The sequence below is a fragment of the Dermacentor variabilis genome, chromosome 2 (genome assembly GCF_050947875.1).
Source record: "Dermacentor variabilis isolate Ectoservices chromosome 2, ASM5094787v1, whole genome shotgun sequence".
In the NCBI taxonomy this organism is placed as follows: domain Eukaryota; kingdom Metazoa; phylum Arthropoda; class Arachnida; order Ixodida; family Ixodidae; genus Dermacentor; species Dermacentor variabilis.
In genome coordinates this window covers 53,699,273-53,716,926 of record NC_134569.1, presented here as the reverse complement: position 1 = coordinate 53,716,926, position 17,654 = coordinate 53,699,273, and the positions used below count along the sequence as shown (strand labels likewise).

The 17,654-nt window shown below is 52.3% G+C and overlaps 1 protein-coding gene across 3 annotated transcripts in view; it reads right to left on the bottom strand.

The window, feature by feature from the left end:
* The window catches only part of Shc (SHC-adaptor protein), a 48,676-nt gene that overhangs the window by 19,092 nt on the left and 11,930 nt on the right, over positions 1 to 17,654 (bottom strand). Inside the window, exon 1 of one of the 3 annotated variants that reach the window (XM_075680523.1) lies at positions 6,101 to 6,209. The exons of the other annotated variants lie outside the window; for them this stretch is intronic. Within the exon in view, the coding sequence (XP_075536638.1) occupies positions 6,101 to 6,209 (109 nt within the window). Of the gene's footprint in view, positions 1 to 6,100; positions 6,210 to 17,654 lie in introns of those variants that run through there. 3 annotated transcript variants of the gene reach the window in all.

The following is a 17,654-nucleotide window of genomic DNA, read 5'->3' as shown; positions in this document are numbered from 1 at the left end:
TGGGCATGCGGTATTGTCTGTGTGGTTATTTACGGGGGGGGGGGGGGAGTAAGCAGACATCGGCGAGCGTATAATGGCCTTTGTTAATTACTTGTCGGTGGGCTAGTTGATTTTGGATCATGGTGAAAAACCTCGTTCCAAAGAGACAAATGACAGGTCAGACAGAAATACGGATGCTGATATCGAACGTACAGGCATGAGCCGCTGCTGGCTGACATCGCGGTTGAGACGCAGCGTTTAATAGGCGGGACAATTACTTCGTCCGGCGACAACCTAATAAGGGCTTTCTGGGTAACATCCCGCGGCCTAATTGGCCTCTTACGATGAAAATCACCTCTCTCCGCCGGCTAAGTCATGAGAACGAAGAGCCACCATCTTATTTCCCTCTCGCAACTGCCTCCGAGCTTTGTCCCAGTCGTACGGCGGCGGCGCTAAAGCGACTCGACTCGGCGCGTCGGCGGCAACAGCCGTTTACGCCACGCGGCTTCCTTTTTCCCAGCCACGCTTTTCGCCAAGTCGCTTTCCACCTGGGGGCCCCCCGAAGGAAAAAGGCAGCCAGCCAGAAACTACCCAGCAGCATGCGTCGTTCTCCACGCCGGAAGGAAGAACCGAGAGGGGTACACGGTAGAGAGGGGGAGAGAGAGAGAGATGCACAGCACTACACACGTGCACCGCCGAAAGCGAGCTGAGCCTCAGGTCGAGAAAATAAACTCCGAGTTCGTGCGTGTGTGTTTCCGCGCTCGGCCGAGTGCGGAGTCCACTCCCCAGTGGCCAAGCACCGTGTGCGCTAGGCGGAAGAACAAAAGCAACTGATATTAGCGCGAGGCAGTTGTGTTGTACGCAGTCGATTTAAAGAAGAAGAAAAACGAGAGAATGAGGCGAGAGCATGACAAAGAAGAACCGCACGTGACGGGAGCGGGCGGCATATGAAGTCGCTTAATAAAACGCATTGATGTTGGTTCACACTTGAAGGCTTGAGAAGCGCTCACTTTGGGCGGGGCAAAAGAAGGCAGACAGAAGACACGCGCGCTATGGTGTGCGCTTGTCAAACCTGCAGACATGAAGTGGTGTTTACTGCTCTGACGGCAGCGCAACAATGGGACTGGCAACGCACGAGAAAAAAAATAAATAAAGGAGAGAGAGAGACAACAGAACAGAAAAAAGGGGGGGAAGAGGAGGGGGGGGGCAGTACCAAATTAGAGCAATCATATCAGCCAGCCTCTCCAGGAGGCTGGGGGAACGGAGCTCGCACAAAGGAAGAACGGCGGAGTGGGTCCCACTTCGCTGCTTTTCGGGGACGGCGACGTTGACAACAAGAGGGCATCTATAGCCGCGGCGCAGGCGGAGGTTGATTCCAGCCCGAGAAGACGAGGGGGTGGCTCGAGCAGGCGGCGAGGGGGGGGGGGGGAGGGCTGTAGTAGAGTAGTAGAGGAGAACGGGCGCGAGGAGCGCTTCCCGGAAACAGAAAACCCCACTTCCGGTCAGGGAGCGGAGCCAGGGAGCGGCGCCGCGAGAAAACACCGGAAAGCGGAAACGACCGTGTCGGTCCTCGCCGAAACGAGAGAGAGAGAGAGAGAAAAGCGCACAGCAGAACCAGCAAGCGAGCGCCTCGCCTGCCTATGCTTGCCAAGCTAAGCTTCGCCGGCGAGTTGAAACGTCCTCAAGTGTGCGAGCGGCGGCGGAACATTCACACCATCGTCGTAAATGTGAGGTAACGCGAAAGTGTCGTTATTAGTGCGCGGCCCCGCTACGAACATCGGTAATAAGGATCGCGGTTATCAACTCTGCGCCAAGGAGTTAGGGCCCTATGAGCAGCACGACGTACAGGATAGAACGTCTTGAGAAGACACACCGTGTGCTCTGGACCCCGCGAGGGTATCCGTGTACTACAAGGTATCGCACGTGGGCCAAGGCTGTCATTTGCTTTTTTTTTTCTTCCAGATTCATGGTCACGTTAACAGAGGCGCAGATTTTGCCCTCAAGTGGAACAATAAACTATGCATATAGGATTTTTAAAAAAAGTGTGTTTCCCTCGTAGTTCCCTTGGCTGCCTATCTATCTACCTAGCTATCTCTTGGTTTGTACTGGGTGTCTCACGTAACTTGCGCCAAAATTTAAAAATATGCAAGTGCCACGTGGCTGGACAGAGCCAAGGTAATTTTGTTCGCCCTCGCTTGGAGCAAGTCGCACTATTTTAAGTATTTCGTCTAATTACACAATTTGTTATAATTAATAAACGGCTCAAGTATTATATTCAAGACAAACCTGTAAATGAGAAAACTGATCCTTAAATATTTCCGCTCCAGCTTTCTGTTGCTCAATACGTGTTATATAAAAGTTTATTTTTTCCAAGCCTGAAAGAAAGCGCGCGAAATACGAAAGTGTGCCACGCAACTATAAAAACAAAAGAAAGAAATCGCACGGCGCTTACGCCGATAGAGTTTCTGCAAACAACCAGTTCGGAAGTCTAGGTACACAACAGACCAAGCGAAATAGGTCGACTTCCGTGAACACAGTATACATACATCGTACAGTAGAAAGGACAATTCTACAAGCTTTGGCGAACGCTCCCACGGCTATGTCATCCAAACTACCCCGATTTCTAGAACGAGTGTACAACAAATCCAGCGAGAGAATAACTCAGAACGGCTCCACCACGAGAGAGAATCTCCCGGTTGCGCAAGGTTTGCACGTTGGAACACCTAAGCGATCTTCTTTCCCCCTCCGAACGACGACATTTTTTGCACTTCTTTAACAACGGTGCTGTTTTCCGCTGACAAGACGAACACGAAGGCACGGAACGCAAACACTGACAAAAGTCGGCAGCTTCCAGCTACATCATTCGGTACGCAGGCCTACAGACCCACGTACACTGACATGCGCAGATCGTAACATTTAACTGACATAAACACATCAACACAACCATTGTGCCTATATGTTTTATCACCTGTGTTACGATCTTGCGCATGTCAATACCTAGCACACTTTTTTTTGTGCTTATCGCTATAGACTACACACTTCCCGATTCCGAGCGCACAGGGTTTTAGAGGAGACAGAAGGAAGCCTGTGCCATATACTATGCTGCGGCATATAAACACGCTGTCCGGTGTCCGTGGGCGCAGACTCGGCCGCAAAACGTTTTGGGCCAGTGCGAAAACGGGGCCGCCCGCAAGCAGGGCTGCCTCAACGTGCACGACTTCGCGATGGATTGACACGGGTGTACTACGCGCGTTAGGAAAGCTTTCGCTCGCCCCATGGTTGCTTCGTGTTAGCGTACGGCAAAGCGAGAGAGAGGGGGAGAGAGGTACTTTTATCCCGAAAGCATCTCCTTTGGGCGTCTTCCACTTCTCGCGCACGCATTTCGACCCCTCCCGCCCAACGGTACGTGGGTACGAAGAATAGTGCTAGCGCGAGAAAGAAAGAAAAGAGCGGCGGCCTCCTCGTGCCCTCTTTTGAACGACTCATTCATGGATTGCTACAACAGGCGCTGCGGAGCCTTCGCCCACGCGCAATCACGCTGCGCGACCTAAGCGCCGTGATCCAGGAGGACAGGGAGGGAGGGTGTGGCGTGACGGCGTGTTACTCTCGCAACTAACGAGGGTTAACACACACACACACGCCTCGACGCGGGGAGGCGAACCGCACAGCGGGCAACACAGCGCCGCTGCTTGTTACTCGCGCCAGCCCAGTAGGCACCTCGCCCATCGTCCGGGGCCTGGCGCGACGTGGAGACACGCTGCCAGCGGCGCAAAGCTGGGCAGCTCGAGCACGCCGACACAACGTACAGCATCACGCAGCGCAAATCAAATCAACGTAGTCCACGAGTGTGCCCTGCGCGATAGACACAGCTCTGAGAGAGTGGGAGGGAGGGGTAGAGAGAGGGCGCGGTTCTGAACCGCCGCATGTGCCACAGCCATAGCGTTTGCTGAGGTTGCCGGTTCGATTTCCCTCGACCGTTTATGAGATCCAAGTGAGTTCAATGAGATTTGGAACTTTCCAAGCAACACGCGTATTTGACATTGCGGAATCGTTTGACGGCACAGTTAAATTTTGCCTCCGGGCGCTATCAAGGGAGTCACTTTACAGGGCATGGTAGAGAACAACTCTGACACTATCAAATACAACACTTTATACGCCGTGGTGAGGGTTACTGTCCAAATAGAAATTTACTAGAGGTTAAGTCAAGGGTGTGGAACTCGCGTAACACATAGGGTAGCCCACGTGCGACACACGTGACCGTGGGCCGCAATGTGGCGTGTTCGAAACCAAGAAAGAGTTCTTTAGTGCTTACAGACGACTCGTAACAGAAGCACGAAGTACTCGGGAGGACAATGCACCTTGCGAGTTCCGGGAGCCCTGCTCCAAGCTACCGTCAACTGTACACCCGGCGAAAACCTGACAACACGTCCGACGAAACGAATTAGTTGCGAACGGCTTTACCACTGTAAAGCTACTTTGCATGCGCGCGATAAAACTGAACATCAAGGACATCTGAGTAGAAGCCGTAGGTACGCATTGTCAACGAAGTCGTGCACATCACAAGGAAAATCCTTGTGCACACCATCCCGTGATACCAGCTGAGATTGAAGGATTGCAGCTCGAACGTTGTCATTTGTTTGGCCATTTCGATGTGAAACTTCAGGCCACAGTTCTCACTAACTCGCGGAGCAGGCGTGAATCTTCCAATGATAAAAAATAATTAGAAGTATCGCATATATATTGTTTGAGCTGCAGCATCGCAAAAAGTTCGATTCACGTGCGAGTTCAGATGGCATATTATACTCTCGCGTCGCAAGTAAAGCACAAAATGAGTTTAAATTCAAAACACTGAGGTGAATTATAGCGGAATCAACATGCGGTCTCCGTAGTGGAAATGCGGTTGGCAACAAAAAAAAAATGAAATAAGCAAATGCAGCACCACAACAGGACAGTGACAGTTGAACCTTACATACGCGAGTCGTAAAACGTCACGTTTAATTGGTGGCGGCATGGGTGTAGCAAAAGGGCCGCCCTCTGATGATTAACGAGTGTGCGAAGCACTTTTACGGTTTCCTACATCATGCCATTAGAATCCAATGAAGCTTATGTGACAACAAATCTTAACTAAACAATATATAGCGACATTTTTGGCAATTGACTCAATCACTCTCTAAAAACGAGTTTCTTTATTCATGATTTGGTTTATGTCTCCAAGCCTGCTGGTCGGATCCGCGAACCTTCTATGTGAGATGCCTCTTCACATCGAGCAAAAATAATGGAACACACTATAGGCAAATAAACAGCATGCAAGAAAACAAAAACTGCGCGAAACCATTAAATATATCACTTCGATGTCCAGATGTGAGATCCGTTAAACGCGGACGATTTTTTCGTGTACTTCCATGAAATGGCGACTTTCTGCTGAATAAGGTGGTGGAGGATGTGGAGGTCACTAAGGTGTGGCAGACGAGACTCGGGACAGTATGTTGTTCTGGCGCGACGAAACGAACAAACCCTGCTCATCGCGGTGACGACCGTAGGTTCGTGACGCCTCAACATTAGAGGCATCAAAACGCGTCTAAGTGTTTTGGGTCGATCATTTTTCACTGGACATCCGACTAAACCGCCCGGCAGGATACCCGTCGCACAAACAATGCGCATCATGCCGGATAACGCGTTACGCAAAAATGTCCAAGTATGTACATGTCTCTAAAAAGTGAGACATATATCTCGGGCACTCCTTCCAAACTTCAGAACACCGGCGACAATGTTACTTCTCGGGAGTCATTCTATTATATCCCCCCCCGCGGCTTCACTTTCTCCGAGCAGCGCGGGTGCTCGGCGGTGATGCTCCTTACACGACTCACACAAGACAGCCGAACAGGCACACAACGGGTCAACTAACCTAACATGTACCGCTGTTATTTTGGCAACGGTGCAACACCGCGTTGCGAAATTATCTCGCGGTTACACGAAGAGTGAACCAGACGCAGAGAGGATATGTCGGCCGCCTATACAACCGCGTATGTCTACTATATACCCTCCCGACAATGATAATGAGCGGAGGAAAAAAAAACCCGTGACAGCAAGGGCGACGCAACGATGCACTTTCTCCACTCACTTCTGTCGGAGGGGGGAAGCCGAACTCTTGCGCAATTCGACACGCTCGCACGACGGGGCCCGTTGACGACGACGTGGTTTGCTGGCCCGTAGCCACCGCGCGCACGCATCGTGCGTTGAAAAAAAAAAAAAAACAAAGAAACGAAGGAACAGTTTCGAGCCGCGACTGTCGTCAGACGAAGAAACGAAGGAGGTAGGGGGAAAAAAAAAATATGCGACAGTGTGACGCAAGCAGCAGCTGACCCGACGACGTCGTGATGCTGTCCGTATTACGTCACTGGACGCGGGCGGGCGCGTTTTTTCCTCGAAACCTTTCGCAATGTGAAGATATCAGCGGGCATAGCGAAAGGGATTTTCTAGCCTTCTTAAGTTAATCGAGGAAAGAAAAAAGAGAGAGAAAGAAAAACTGCGCGCTTTAAGCAAGCGCACGTTCTTCAGCTGCGCCTTGCGAACGGCAGTCACGCACATTCCGCCCTTAATTCGCCTGGAGAGCCTTAAGTAATCGCGCATGCTGAATGAAGTGCGTCAACTGACGCCACGTGCGCGCGCATCGTTGCGGAGAGCGCCGACCCGAGGAGGTGACGTCAGCACGCCGTGACACCGCTCTCATGTTTCTGTCGTCTGCTCAGTCATTAAGCGGGTCTTTCGATTACGTCATATTCTTTAAGCGTGGCTACATTAAGTATGCAAGGATTATGATCGCAAGTAGTGAAAACGAGATTTTGTAACGTAACGGAGGGTTATCATTAGGACCCAAGGGCTGACCCGGTTTCAGAAAAAGCCTGGACCCACACTTGGATGTGCCATACAGTAACTACTGGCGTATATGGGCAGAAAGTCGTTTTTAATTATTCACACGCAGCCGAGAGCTTCTTAATCTAACCGGTTCCGCACCTACCGAAATCCTGCTCTCTTCAGCGAGCAATATTCTGGATCGTAGGAAATACGCGTATTCGTCGCCAACACGCCTTCAGTCTGAGGGGCCCGCCTTGTTCATCACCTATCGAAGGTAACGCGACAATTACGCGGACCTACAGGGCAAGTCAGCGAGCCGCGTCAATGAATGTACCGAATTTTTCCAGCATTCGTCTTAGGAGGACACCGTATGTGCTTAATACGCATATCGTAAATAACTTATATGCATTAGATGCTGCGTGCATATCCATCTAGTTTGAAATCGTGAACGTGCGGCACTTGTTCGTGTTGCGTTTTGTTATCAACCTGCTCTCTGGGCGATGTGCACGTTGTACGCAGCGCCCCCTTTCACGTGACGCCAACCTCTCCAATTTCCTGTTAGAATCAAACCTCGGCCAGCAGTTTTCCAAGAGTCGGTGACATCGACGCGAAATTATAGACCTCCGGTATGGTGTCATCACAATAATAAGAGCGCGAACTGGCAGTCACGATCGCAAAGGCGAGAACAACAAAACAACCGCTTCGTGTTGTCGTTCTCGCCTTTACGCTCGTGTCCTAGACAATTCGCGTTCTAGTTTGTACAACGATGACAGGAGTCCAACCCAGCCCGCGATATCAGCGGTTTCTCCACTGCCATCTTCGCCAAGACGCATGTGTATGCCTGCCAGACGCTGAGTAAAGACCTTCCCCTTCAAGCTTCAAGAGTGGTCGGTACCGGCCAAGTGCATCGGCCAAGCGGGCCGGGGCGCAAGTTTGAAGCCACCTAAGTGAACTCTGCACCTGTTATACTACGAAGCGGCGAAAGCTGCTGCCGCGGTGGCGGCGGCGCAGGCTCCACGTCGCCGGATTCCACACTCGCACCCACGGACCCGTGACACGTCACGGGGCGACCTTCCTATGAGCTGACAAAAACTCACACAAAAAAGAGCAGCTGAGGAGCGATTACGCTGCACGCAAACAATGGCCATCACGCAGAAGCGGCACTGCACGGCGACTTTTCTTCAAGCCCCAACAATGGCGGGCCAAAAAGACAATGTGGCCATTTGCAGCTCGGGGGTCACGGGTTGCAGAGTGGGGGCCAACGCGGGGCACACACGCACGCGGCGGTCGCCCATTGAGCGCGCAGCTCAGGGGACGTCGTCGTCTGCCGCCGAGGAACGCGGCGTTGCGAGAAACGACGGCCTTCTCCTCGGACAGAGACTCCGCCGTCGTCGGGCAAACCTGAGGAGGAGGAGAGAGCCATTGAGGACAAAGCGCCATTCAAGAAGAAGGAGGGGTCACCGCCGCGCACAGGCCTCTCTGGGCCTGCTGCCGCACCCGTCCGTTTCGCGCGAAGGTCCTCCACACGCGCGCGCACAGAAAATACGCTGCCGGCTGTGGACAAAAGGGGGCCGCGCTTCCGCGACGACAGCGCGGAAAGGGGTGCCTCCACCCCCCTCCCATTTCCTTCCCCCCGCCACCAACAACACGCTGTGCGATGGAAGCAGCAGCGGCGGTCGTGGTGGCGACCTTGAGAGGAGAGTGCTCTTTCGGGGGGTGCGGCGGCATACCCCTGCAACTTGCTCCGAGCGGCGGCTGCTGCGGCAGGGCGGCAACCAGCAGTGCCGGCGGGGCCCGACGGGGCAAGGCTCCGAGCGCGCGCGAGCAGTTAGCGCACACCCTCTTTTGCACCAGGATACGACGCCGGAAAAGAGCGAAACCGTAAAGTAACGCACGTCTGTCGGGGAGAAAAAAAAAAAAAAAAAAGAAAAACCAGGCACCAGAACGGAAACAGTCTAGCAATGAGAGGCGGAAGCGCCACTTCCGCCTGCTTCAGACAGTTCAATTTGTCCCGACTGGGCGAAAAAAGAAAAGCGTGATCAGAAAGCAAGTCCCATCGGTAGAACGTCTGTTTAGCGAATGAAATTCGAGATTCTCAAAGAGCCCCAACCGCACAGCTTTGCATAAGGTCATCCATGTACATATTACGTTTGCCTAGTAAGACAGCCTAAGGAAGCTATGGTAACCACGACAAGTTAGTGTAGTTCCTCTCCGTTTTCAACTGCTGTCGGCGCGTGTCAGCTATGACTTCTCAAACGTGTGCCCCAAATTCATCTGCTGGCGCAAAATGGATGCCGGATGAGACGGCGCGCCGGCGATGCGTTTCGGGCGGTTTCCGCTTCCACAGTTTCGGCATCATTCGTTATAGTGCGCTCTCGCATTCAGTCCATCACCGCGAGTTGCAATGGCGTTAACGTACGGAGTTGGACTTGTCGGTTTTTCGTCACACGATACCTGCTCTATAGGAAACGGAACACGAGATGTTCGGTATCACACGGCGAATGCCGGTTTCACTGGCGAACGGACGCGAGAGTGAGTGTACAGTACGTTGAACCCAATAATACTGGCGAAGTGTCGCCTAATTGCGCTGAGGTGAGAGCCCGCGTCGCGTGTCAGGAAACGACGCAGGCGGCGCCGGCCCGGCAACAGTGCCGTGCCATTCGTGGCCGACAGGATACGCGGGCCACATTCCAACGCGCACGTGGTTTCGTCCTCGATAGGAAAGCGACGGCGCATACCGGTGTACGCATGCACGACCCGCGCGGGGCATCCAGCCCGGAAACAAACCTCCTTGCACTGTAAAAAGCTTCCTCATCACAGCTGACAGCAAAAGAAAATGCCTGAAACGTGTGTCGCGAATTTCATTTAAAAAAAAAGTAAGGGTAATTTATAAGTAAAGTTCGGCGTGCCCCTTCAGGCAGGAAGCCTATAGCCTTCGAGCCTGGATTTCGGATACATTTGCACTCATTAAAGAACTCGCGCATTCTTTGCCATTGAAAACAAAAATAAAGCTTAACGGCGGACGAATGTTTACCGACTGGCCGCCGAAGGTCGTCCAAAGAATGTATAAGGGCAGAAAGAACACCAAACAGAGACAGGAGTGCGTCGTCTATTCTTGCACGCGTTCGTTCTCTCGGGTTAGGCGATCGCTATGGAATGCATGTCCTGTCTGAAGGGGAAGCTGGTATGCTCGATCGCTGGGGAACAGAATCTGCAACCGTGCTTTTACAGGGATTAGAATCTATAAAATACAACGGGCCGTCCAAGTTTCGCGGAGACATCGACGCCGCCACTCACTGCCGAACCTATACATCTCTCCCCATGCATGGTACGGATGTCTCAAGACGGTGAAGACTAATTAGCAGAGATGCTCAGCGTCACCAGTGGATGACAAAAGCATTGACAGTGGAAGCGACAACGGCCGCGCGCCGTCCGACAGATATCGAACAAGCCATTCAGTCATCGGCATGTAGTCAGTGTTCGAAGATATTAAGAAAGATGTATGGCGCAAGGTTAAAATAAACGGAAGAAGTAAGAGGAGACAGAAAGAGCGCTGTTTGTCTCCTCTTATTTCTTACGTTCATTTCAACCTTGTGCCACGCACTCTTCCTAACCTATGCATAGCCCCCAACGTAGTACTCTGCTGAATTCTAATTCCGTTCCGCAAACCCGAGATGTCGCATGCACGTTTACGGAGAAGCAACAGAGAAAAATCGATGTCGAAAAGTAAAGTGGCGCATAGATCCGAATAACTCGTTCACCAAAGAGAGCGAAGCTGCTAAAAGGGAGTAACAGGCCTTACATGCTTCGGAAGTCCTATATAGGGGGTGTCTGTTTTGCAGCTACACTGCGCAACTACTTCGCTATAACCGAGCTTTGTACTTCTATGCTGTTCGTAATAACCGACGCACGTTCCGGCAAGCTGAGCCAGCTCCACCGATGCCGGCGTATGACTGCGCTGCTGGCTCTTGTTTGGGCGTCTGACACCAACCACATCCCACACCGATTCCGCACGAAAACCGTCGTCAAATTCTAATCAACCGCTTCGCTGTAAAGCGACATCAGCGATCGCCTGCACTACTAGGATGCGCGCTACGCAGCCATTTGGACGAGGATCGCGCACTATGGGGGCACGCGCATGCACTCACCGTCGTTCCTCTGCCGGAGTTCTCGAGAAATGAGGAGGCACGCTTCCGCCGTTAGTGCAACAGTCAGACAACACCCGCAGATGCCGACAAAGTGCATCAAGCTCGAGTAGACTCCGCAAACGAGCGCCACGCCACGTTCCGGGGCGTCGGGAAGTGGTGACTCGGGACACAACGGAAGCAGCCTGACTCGCACACTTGGCAGAAGTTGTGTGAGTCACTCGAACTCGGCACATGCCGTACACGGACGACGGCAGGAGCCAGTTCGCGCCTTGATTCACTCGCGAACTCATGCTTTCGCTCACTCGCGCGGTAGCCGGGCCACTTTGTCCGTCGGAGACGAAGAGAGGGTTTCCCGCTGTTCCAACTCGAATGGTAAGCGTCAGACACAAATTGAACCACTAACAAAATAAAAAAAAAATTCTCGGCAGCCTGCCGGGTTCCCATTATGTAACATTTCCTGAGCGCCGAGCGTGAGAGAGAGAGAGAGAGGTAATGTCAAGTGAAAACAGGAGATGTTAGCCCCTAATAGGATTGCCGTGCGTTATGTGTTTAATTAAGGAGGAATGTCTGTGATTAAAGACGAAATGGGCACAAAGCGTGTGTGGATTGCACACACACACACACACACACACACACACACACACACACACACACACACACACACACACACACACACACACACACACACACACACACGCGCGCGCGCGCGCGCGCACGCACAATTAAAAAAATACGCGACACAATTTAGGTGGCACGTAAGATCAGTGCCCTTTACGATAAGAGTCCCGGGACTCGCGAGAACGGGAGTCGAACATCCCGATTTTCGGTGGTAGCGGTTCCAAAGTTAACGGAACCCACTGACATTAGACAAAATTGAGCAGAATTTCGGCTCTGCGGCCCACACTACGTTTTGGGTCTGCGTAAGGTGCCTCGAGTATACGGTAAGCAAAGCATTTGTGTCCACTTAAATCTTTCTAAGAAAGAAAAAAGAACAAAACCGTATTTCGGATAACTAGCGGTGCGAGGGCGCAGCGAATTCCCCGCGTCGTCCGGCGAGCAGCGGCGGATCAGCCGCAGCCGTGACGGCGTGAATGAACCAGGCGCGCGGCCTGTTGCGCGCATTCCTTGGAAGTTTGCCTTGGCGGAGGATCACCAGCCTCGCCGCTTTTGAAAGCAGCCGTTTTCGCCAGGCCGGCACGACCTCCCTCCTTTTCTCTCGCGTCCCTTCTTCCTCGGCTTTTCCTCGCGCATCGCGCGAGGCTTCGCGCCTGCTCGACCGCTGCCCGCTCGCGCCTTTCTACGGTCGCCGGCTGACGTCGGTGGCGAAACGGAAACTACCCAGAACGTAAGGAGGGTGAAAGTTGGAGGGGGAGTCCCGACGATTCGCTCGCTGCTTGCCCGGCGGCCGATGAATCGTCGGAACCGGCGCGTGGGGTGCACCCTCGCTACTAAAACTTCCGGGATGCGTTTAAAACAAAGCACGCGCACGCTTCGGTTTCGAGGAAACGGGGCTTCGTCACGTCGGAGGCCCGCGAACGGCAGGAAAGCGAGTCAGTCGACGGGCACGAAAATGACTCCCACATTCGTTTTAAACGTTTCTCGACTCGACATTCCGCTTCGAATCGCTAGTTCTAGGCTGAAGAGCAGTGCTGTCGTCCCACGACTGTATTGCGAGGTACGTTTATTGCGATAGAAGAGCTGAGAGGAAACGCTGAGCAGCAGGCTAGAACGCAGTAGTTCAGGCCGACGTCTCAGCTTGTATCTGGTAATAAATCTCTCTCTCTCTCTCTCTCTCTCTGAGTAGAGAAGACTCCTCTCTCATACGCATTCAGTTCTCGTGCGAGAATTTGACGATGGCCTTTAGATCATCACGTCGACGACAAGGGTCCGGCCAAGGTCCCAGTAGCACAAATGACGCGACAGAATTAGTCCCTAAACTCTTCAATGACCATCTTTGTTGATTCCGAGACTTCGTGCCTCTTCAGGCACTGAAGCGCAGGCAAAGCTTTACCAAGCATCTGCTCATTGCAGGAAATGGTAACGGCTACTGAAGCGCATGCAGCGGCCATAGACGCCAATGGGCGGAGGGGTGGCGCTGTCCCACATAACATGGAGTCGCGGAAGAATTCTTCGAGTCGATGTCGATTAGTTTATTAAGACTGGGTGCGGGTGCAGCCAAACCTTAACTCGCGAATGCAACTAAACCGGACTGAATAATTGCACGTATTCCGGTGGTCTCGGCACTTATATAGGAGGCCCCCAGAGTAGTAAGTTAAAATACTTATACAGTCCATACGGGCTGAAATTTGCCTATACTGCTTCGACCCGTGACACACCGGAGACACAGTAACGGATTGCCCTTTACCGTCCGATGCCATTACACGGACAGGCTAGCGGAAAATAAATACAATATGGGAACAAGGAAACGATGGAACGAAATATTGACGTGGCTCAGAAGACGAGCAACCCATACTTAGCTCTCCACTTGCCAACAACGTGGAGCTGGGTGCCACCTTTCCTACGTCTTTTTTCTTTTTCTTTTTCCTCGCTCGTCGAGTAAACGTGCCTCCCCGTATCTACACCTATCAGTGGACGAGGGACGGAGAGGAGAGAAGGGGGAAACCACAGGAAGCGACCCGGCGATAAGACCGGTGCACGGAGTAATCGGGCGAATGCCGAGTTTTATCGCGACAAACGCACAAGACCCAAGCCTGCAGCAGCAGCAGTAGCAGCAGGCCGGGAGGGGGGGTTACAAGAACGAGCGCTTCCAGACGGCGTCAACCGGGCGTCGAGTGTGCCGAAAGCGGGCAGTTGTTGACACCACGCTGTCCCGCGACGAACGAAGACGATTGACAATCGACGGACGTCGTGTCGGGCGCCTGCCTGGAAAGAACGATTCGATCGGCCGGAAATCATGCCGCGTCTTTTGCTAGCGTCCTCATAGTGTGTCGAGCGCCTCTGCATCGGTTGAACAACGCGGTATACCCATTGCAGTGTGCGCGCCGTGGTGACTCGAGCGGCTATGGCGCCGTACTGCTGAGCACGAGGTGGCCCGTTCGATTCCCGGCCGCAATTCGTTGGGGGGGGGGGGGGGGGATGCGAGAACCATAGTGCAATTACATTCAGGTACACTCAGAGCATTAGCGCACCGAGTATTTCTGTCTGGGGTGGTTTGGAGATTTTCTCAATATGCACACTAAAAATGTTCACACCCTTAACGGCGTCTGCTCCTCCCATGGGTAACACTCCTACCGTTAGGGCTTTAAATAATTTTTATACTGCACGACAGAGAGCTCCATAACAAGACGTGCGATGAGAAAAAGCGTGGTTGAAAACCGTGCAATAATTCTGACAGCCTTGGGCGCACAGAAGTACGTATCCTACAGGAGAATTCGACAGCGGCAGATTTGAAAGTTTATTTAATGCACTTTTCGTGCCGTCTGTCACAGGTATCATCGTTTTTTACTGGCCAGAAAAAAGTCGACGGACAAGATGCCATCACTGGTCCCCAGCAACGATACAATCTTACCCCACCCAAACAGTCTTTATACACCCATAAAACGTGTAAAAAAAATGTTTATATATCTGGTGATCTCTGCTGGGACCCAGATGGAGCGGTGGCTAAGTTTTCCACGCAGTAAACGCCTCCCTTTGGCGCTGATGCGTGTCTTTAGAGCGAGTCGCATTTTGCATACCCCTCATTACGCACCCGACGAGTGCTTGGACGCCTCGGGCGAGGACTGCGACGACCTCGACGACAGCAGGAAAGTTACGCGACGCTTCATGCGAGAGCGAAGGACGACGTCAGAGAACCGGGCGAAGTGGCGCGACACCGAATACTCACTAAACAGGCTGGGGTGAGAATAGATGATAATGAAAGCACGCCGGTGTTACCCGGACGTATATACGGGGGAAGAAGAAGGAAAAGCAAAGAACAGAAAAAAAAAAGGCTGCTCGTTGGCTATTGCTAAATGGCCAGAAAAATGTGCAATCATGAAGAATATAATTTTAGTTTGGTTGCGTTAGTAATCCACGCACCATAATTTCCAGCGGTAAAATGAAGTTTATGGGAGATTTCGGGTAGCCAGGGAAGAAAAACGTTAAACTAACAACTACCAGTCCCAACTGTCGTTAGTCCAGCGTCTTTATTGCCTGTCTCGTGTTTTCCTTGTGTACATATTACCACGGGAAATGAAGGTGCGTTAATTGGTCAACCAACTGCCCCAGCTTTGAGCTTTGAATGGCAAATTATCTCCAATAGCAAAGTGGCTGCGGGTTTTACCTCGAGACTGGAGGCTCGCTAAGGCGCAAAAGACGCAAGAAAGACCGGCGACACCGCTGTCGCGCCATGCAGGTCGCCGTGACGTCATGGACTTGCACAACGCCTAGTGCTACCAAGTTACTTTCTTTGTCGTTAACTACATCACATTTTAAAGAAACAAAAGGCATCATAGCAGGTGTCTATACTTTATTTTTTCTGAGCAAAGGAAAAGACCACTGTGGGTATGCACTGACAAATATTTTGAAATATGTGACGGCCCAATAACTGGCGCGGAGGTTTCTGCGCGAAATTCAGCAAGACAGTGTTAGGCGTTCATTTCGACCGTTATAGATCAGCACTTTCCCAACGAAAATATGGTTTTGAAAGAATAATTTAGCCGCGCAAAGTTACATAGTGTCGTTCTTTATTGTCCCTTTGCACGCGATACCTGTGACGTGCGATATGCGGAACTTACTGCGCCCCTACCGAGGATGCCCAATTCTTCCCGAGCACTCGCGGACACCTCTTAGATACGAGTTTAGTGTATAATGCGCAAACAATGCTATAACAACTAACAACTGCTTTCACAGTTGTTAAGCAGCGCTTGTCCCGTCTGTCTCGCCTTCTTCTATTCCGTCTACTGCGTTTCACTGTAGTTAAAAAAAAAGTTATAGGATTTGCGAAACGAAAGCATGCGCCTTGAGTACGATCTCGGCTTGTGTACGCGTTTTCGTGAAGGGATTAACGCCGGGTTTGGAGGCCGGAAGTACTTGCCGTACTACACGAGGATTTCCGCACTTTCTTTTTCCATACTCTCCGTTACAGATTGCCGCTATGAAGAGAAGCACCTGTTTCATTTCACGTAAAGAAATTTTGTTCACTGTTTGCAAAGAAACAAAAAGAAGGAAGGAGGAGGAAAAGAAGAAAGAAAAGGAAATGGAGAGAAAAGTCAGAGATACGAGCAAAAGAAAGCGACACGGCAGAATAAACACAAGGCAAGAACTGCTTAGGCAATTTCTCCTGCGCCCGGCTGTGTTAGCGCCCGTTAATTTCGAGCCCGCTACACCGCGAACGAAAACTTCGGTCGGGTCGTTTTCGCAACGGGCTTAGCGGCGTGGACTGCGAGCGCCCTACCATTTATAGCGACCATTCATCGCGGGCAGCGAGTGGGTATACGCGGCTCACGAAATCGGGCAGCGACAACAACAACGGACGCCGACGCAAAGCGCGCTGTTTTGCACGGCGCGCAGGTCGGCCTTCTCAAGGGCGAGTGCGGCAACCTCGGCTCGTATCGCGCGCACGTCGGTCGGCCCTCTGTGACACACGACTTTTTTCGCCTCGCTCGCTTTTTTGTTTCCTGTCGTTCTAAAGCAGGCGAGCCGACTGGAATTTTAATCGGCCTCGCTGCACTGCGCACCCCCGCCCTTCTTCGCACCAGTCGTCACGGCGGAGAACCCTCCTGCGTCCGCCCCCCCCCCCCTCCTCCGTTGATTCCTCTTCGCTCTCCGCCGCCCATGCTGCTGTTTCTGAGGGGACTCCCGAAGCGAACAAAGGGTTTAGCTGCGCGCTCCCTCGTACACGGTCGAACACAATGGCGTACTACTACTACTACTACTCTCGGCACGGCGTCCGCGCATGACGTCACGGAAAAGGCAGCCCGCCATTGGCGGCGCCCGCGATCAATGAAGCAAGCGGCCCGTGGAACTACGGCGACCCATTCACGGCTGTGTGCTAGCGTACGGGATAGGAAGGAAGAATGGACACGCGGACTGGCGCCCTCCTATGCGATGTGGGCAGAAAAGAAAGCAGACAGCGGCTTGTGGCAACCACACGGAACGCATTTTCGACATGCCGTCTTCGCCTGGCGTCGGAGAGTGCGCTACGCGATAACCGCGTTTGTTGTAGATGGAACGTGTACCACGGTGTACATACTACAACCAGTAGTAATTACGTGGAACGCACAGTTTCGGTCGGGATTACAGCGCGGTTATCGCGTAGGCTCGTAAAATGGACAGGCCCCACACTTGACAACCGAGCCGAAAGCGCGCTTAGTGTGGTTTGTCGCTTGAAGAAAAAAAAGGAAAAGGATACAGTGCTAACCCTGCGACTGGATAGCGCAGTTAGTAATGCCGAAAGGTGGGCCCGGTTACCGTATTATGAAACATGGTTACAGCGCTAAGGAAGACGAAGAACCATCCTGTGCATTCCGTGTTCGTCTTCCTTGGCGCTGCAACCATGTTCAATAATTGAATTTATATTCCTCAAACCCTTGCTTCGCCCGAGTCATGGTCGACTCACAGAATGTGTTGCGCCAATTCACTGATAACCAACCAACCAACCAACCAACCAACCAACCAACCAACCGCAGTGGCCAGATAACGCCAGATCGCGCAGAAACTGGTTGCTTCTGT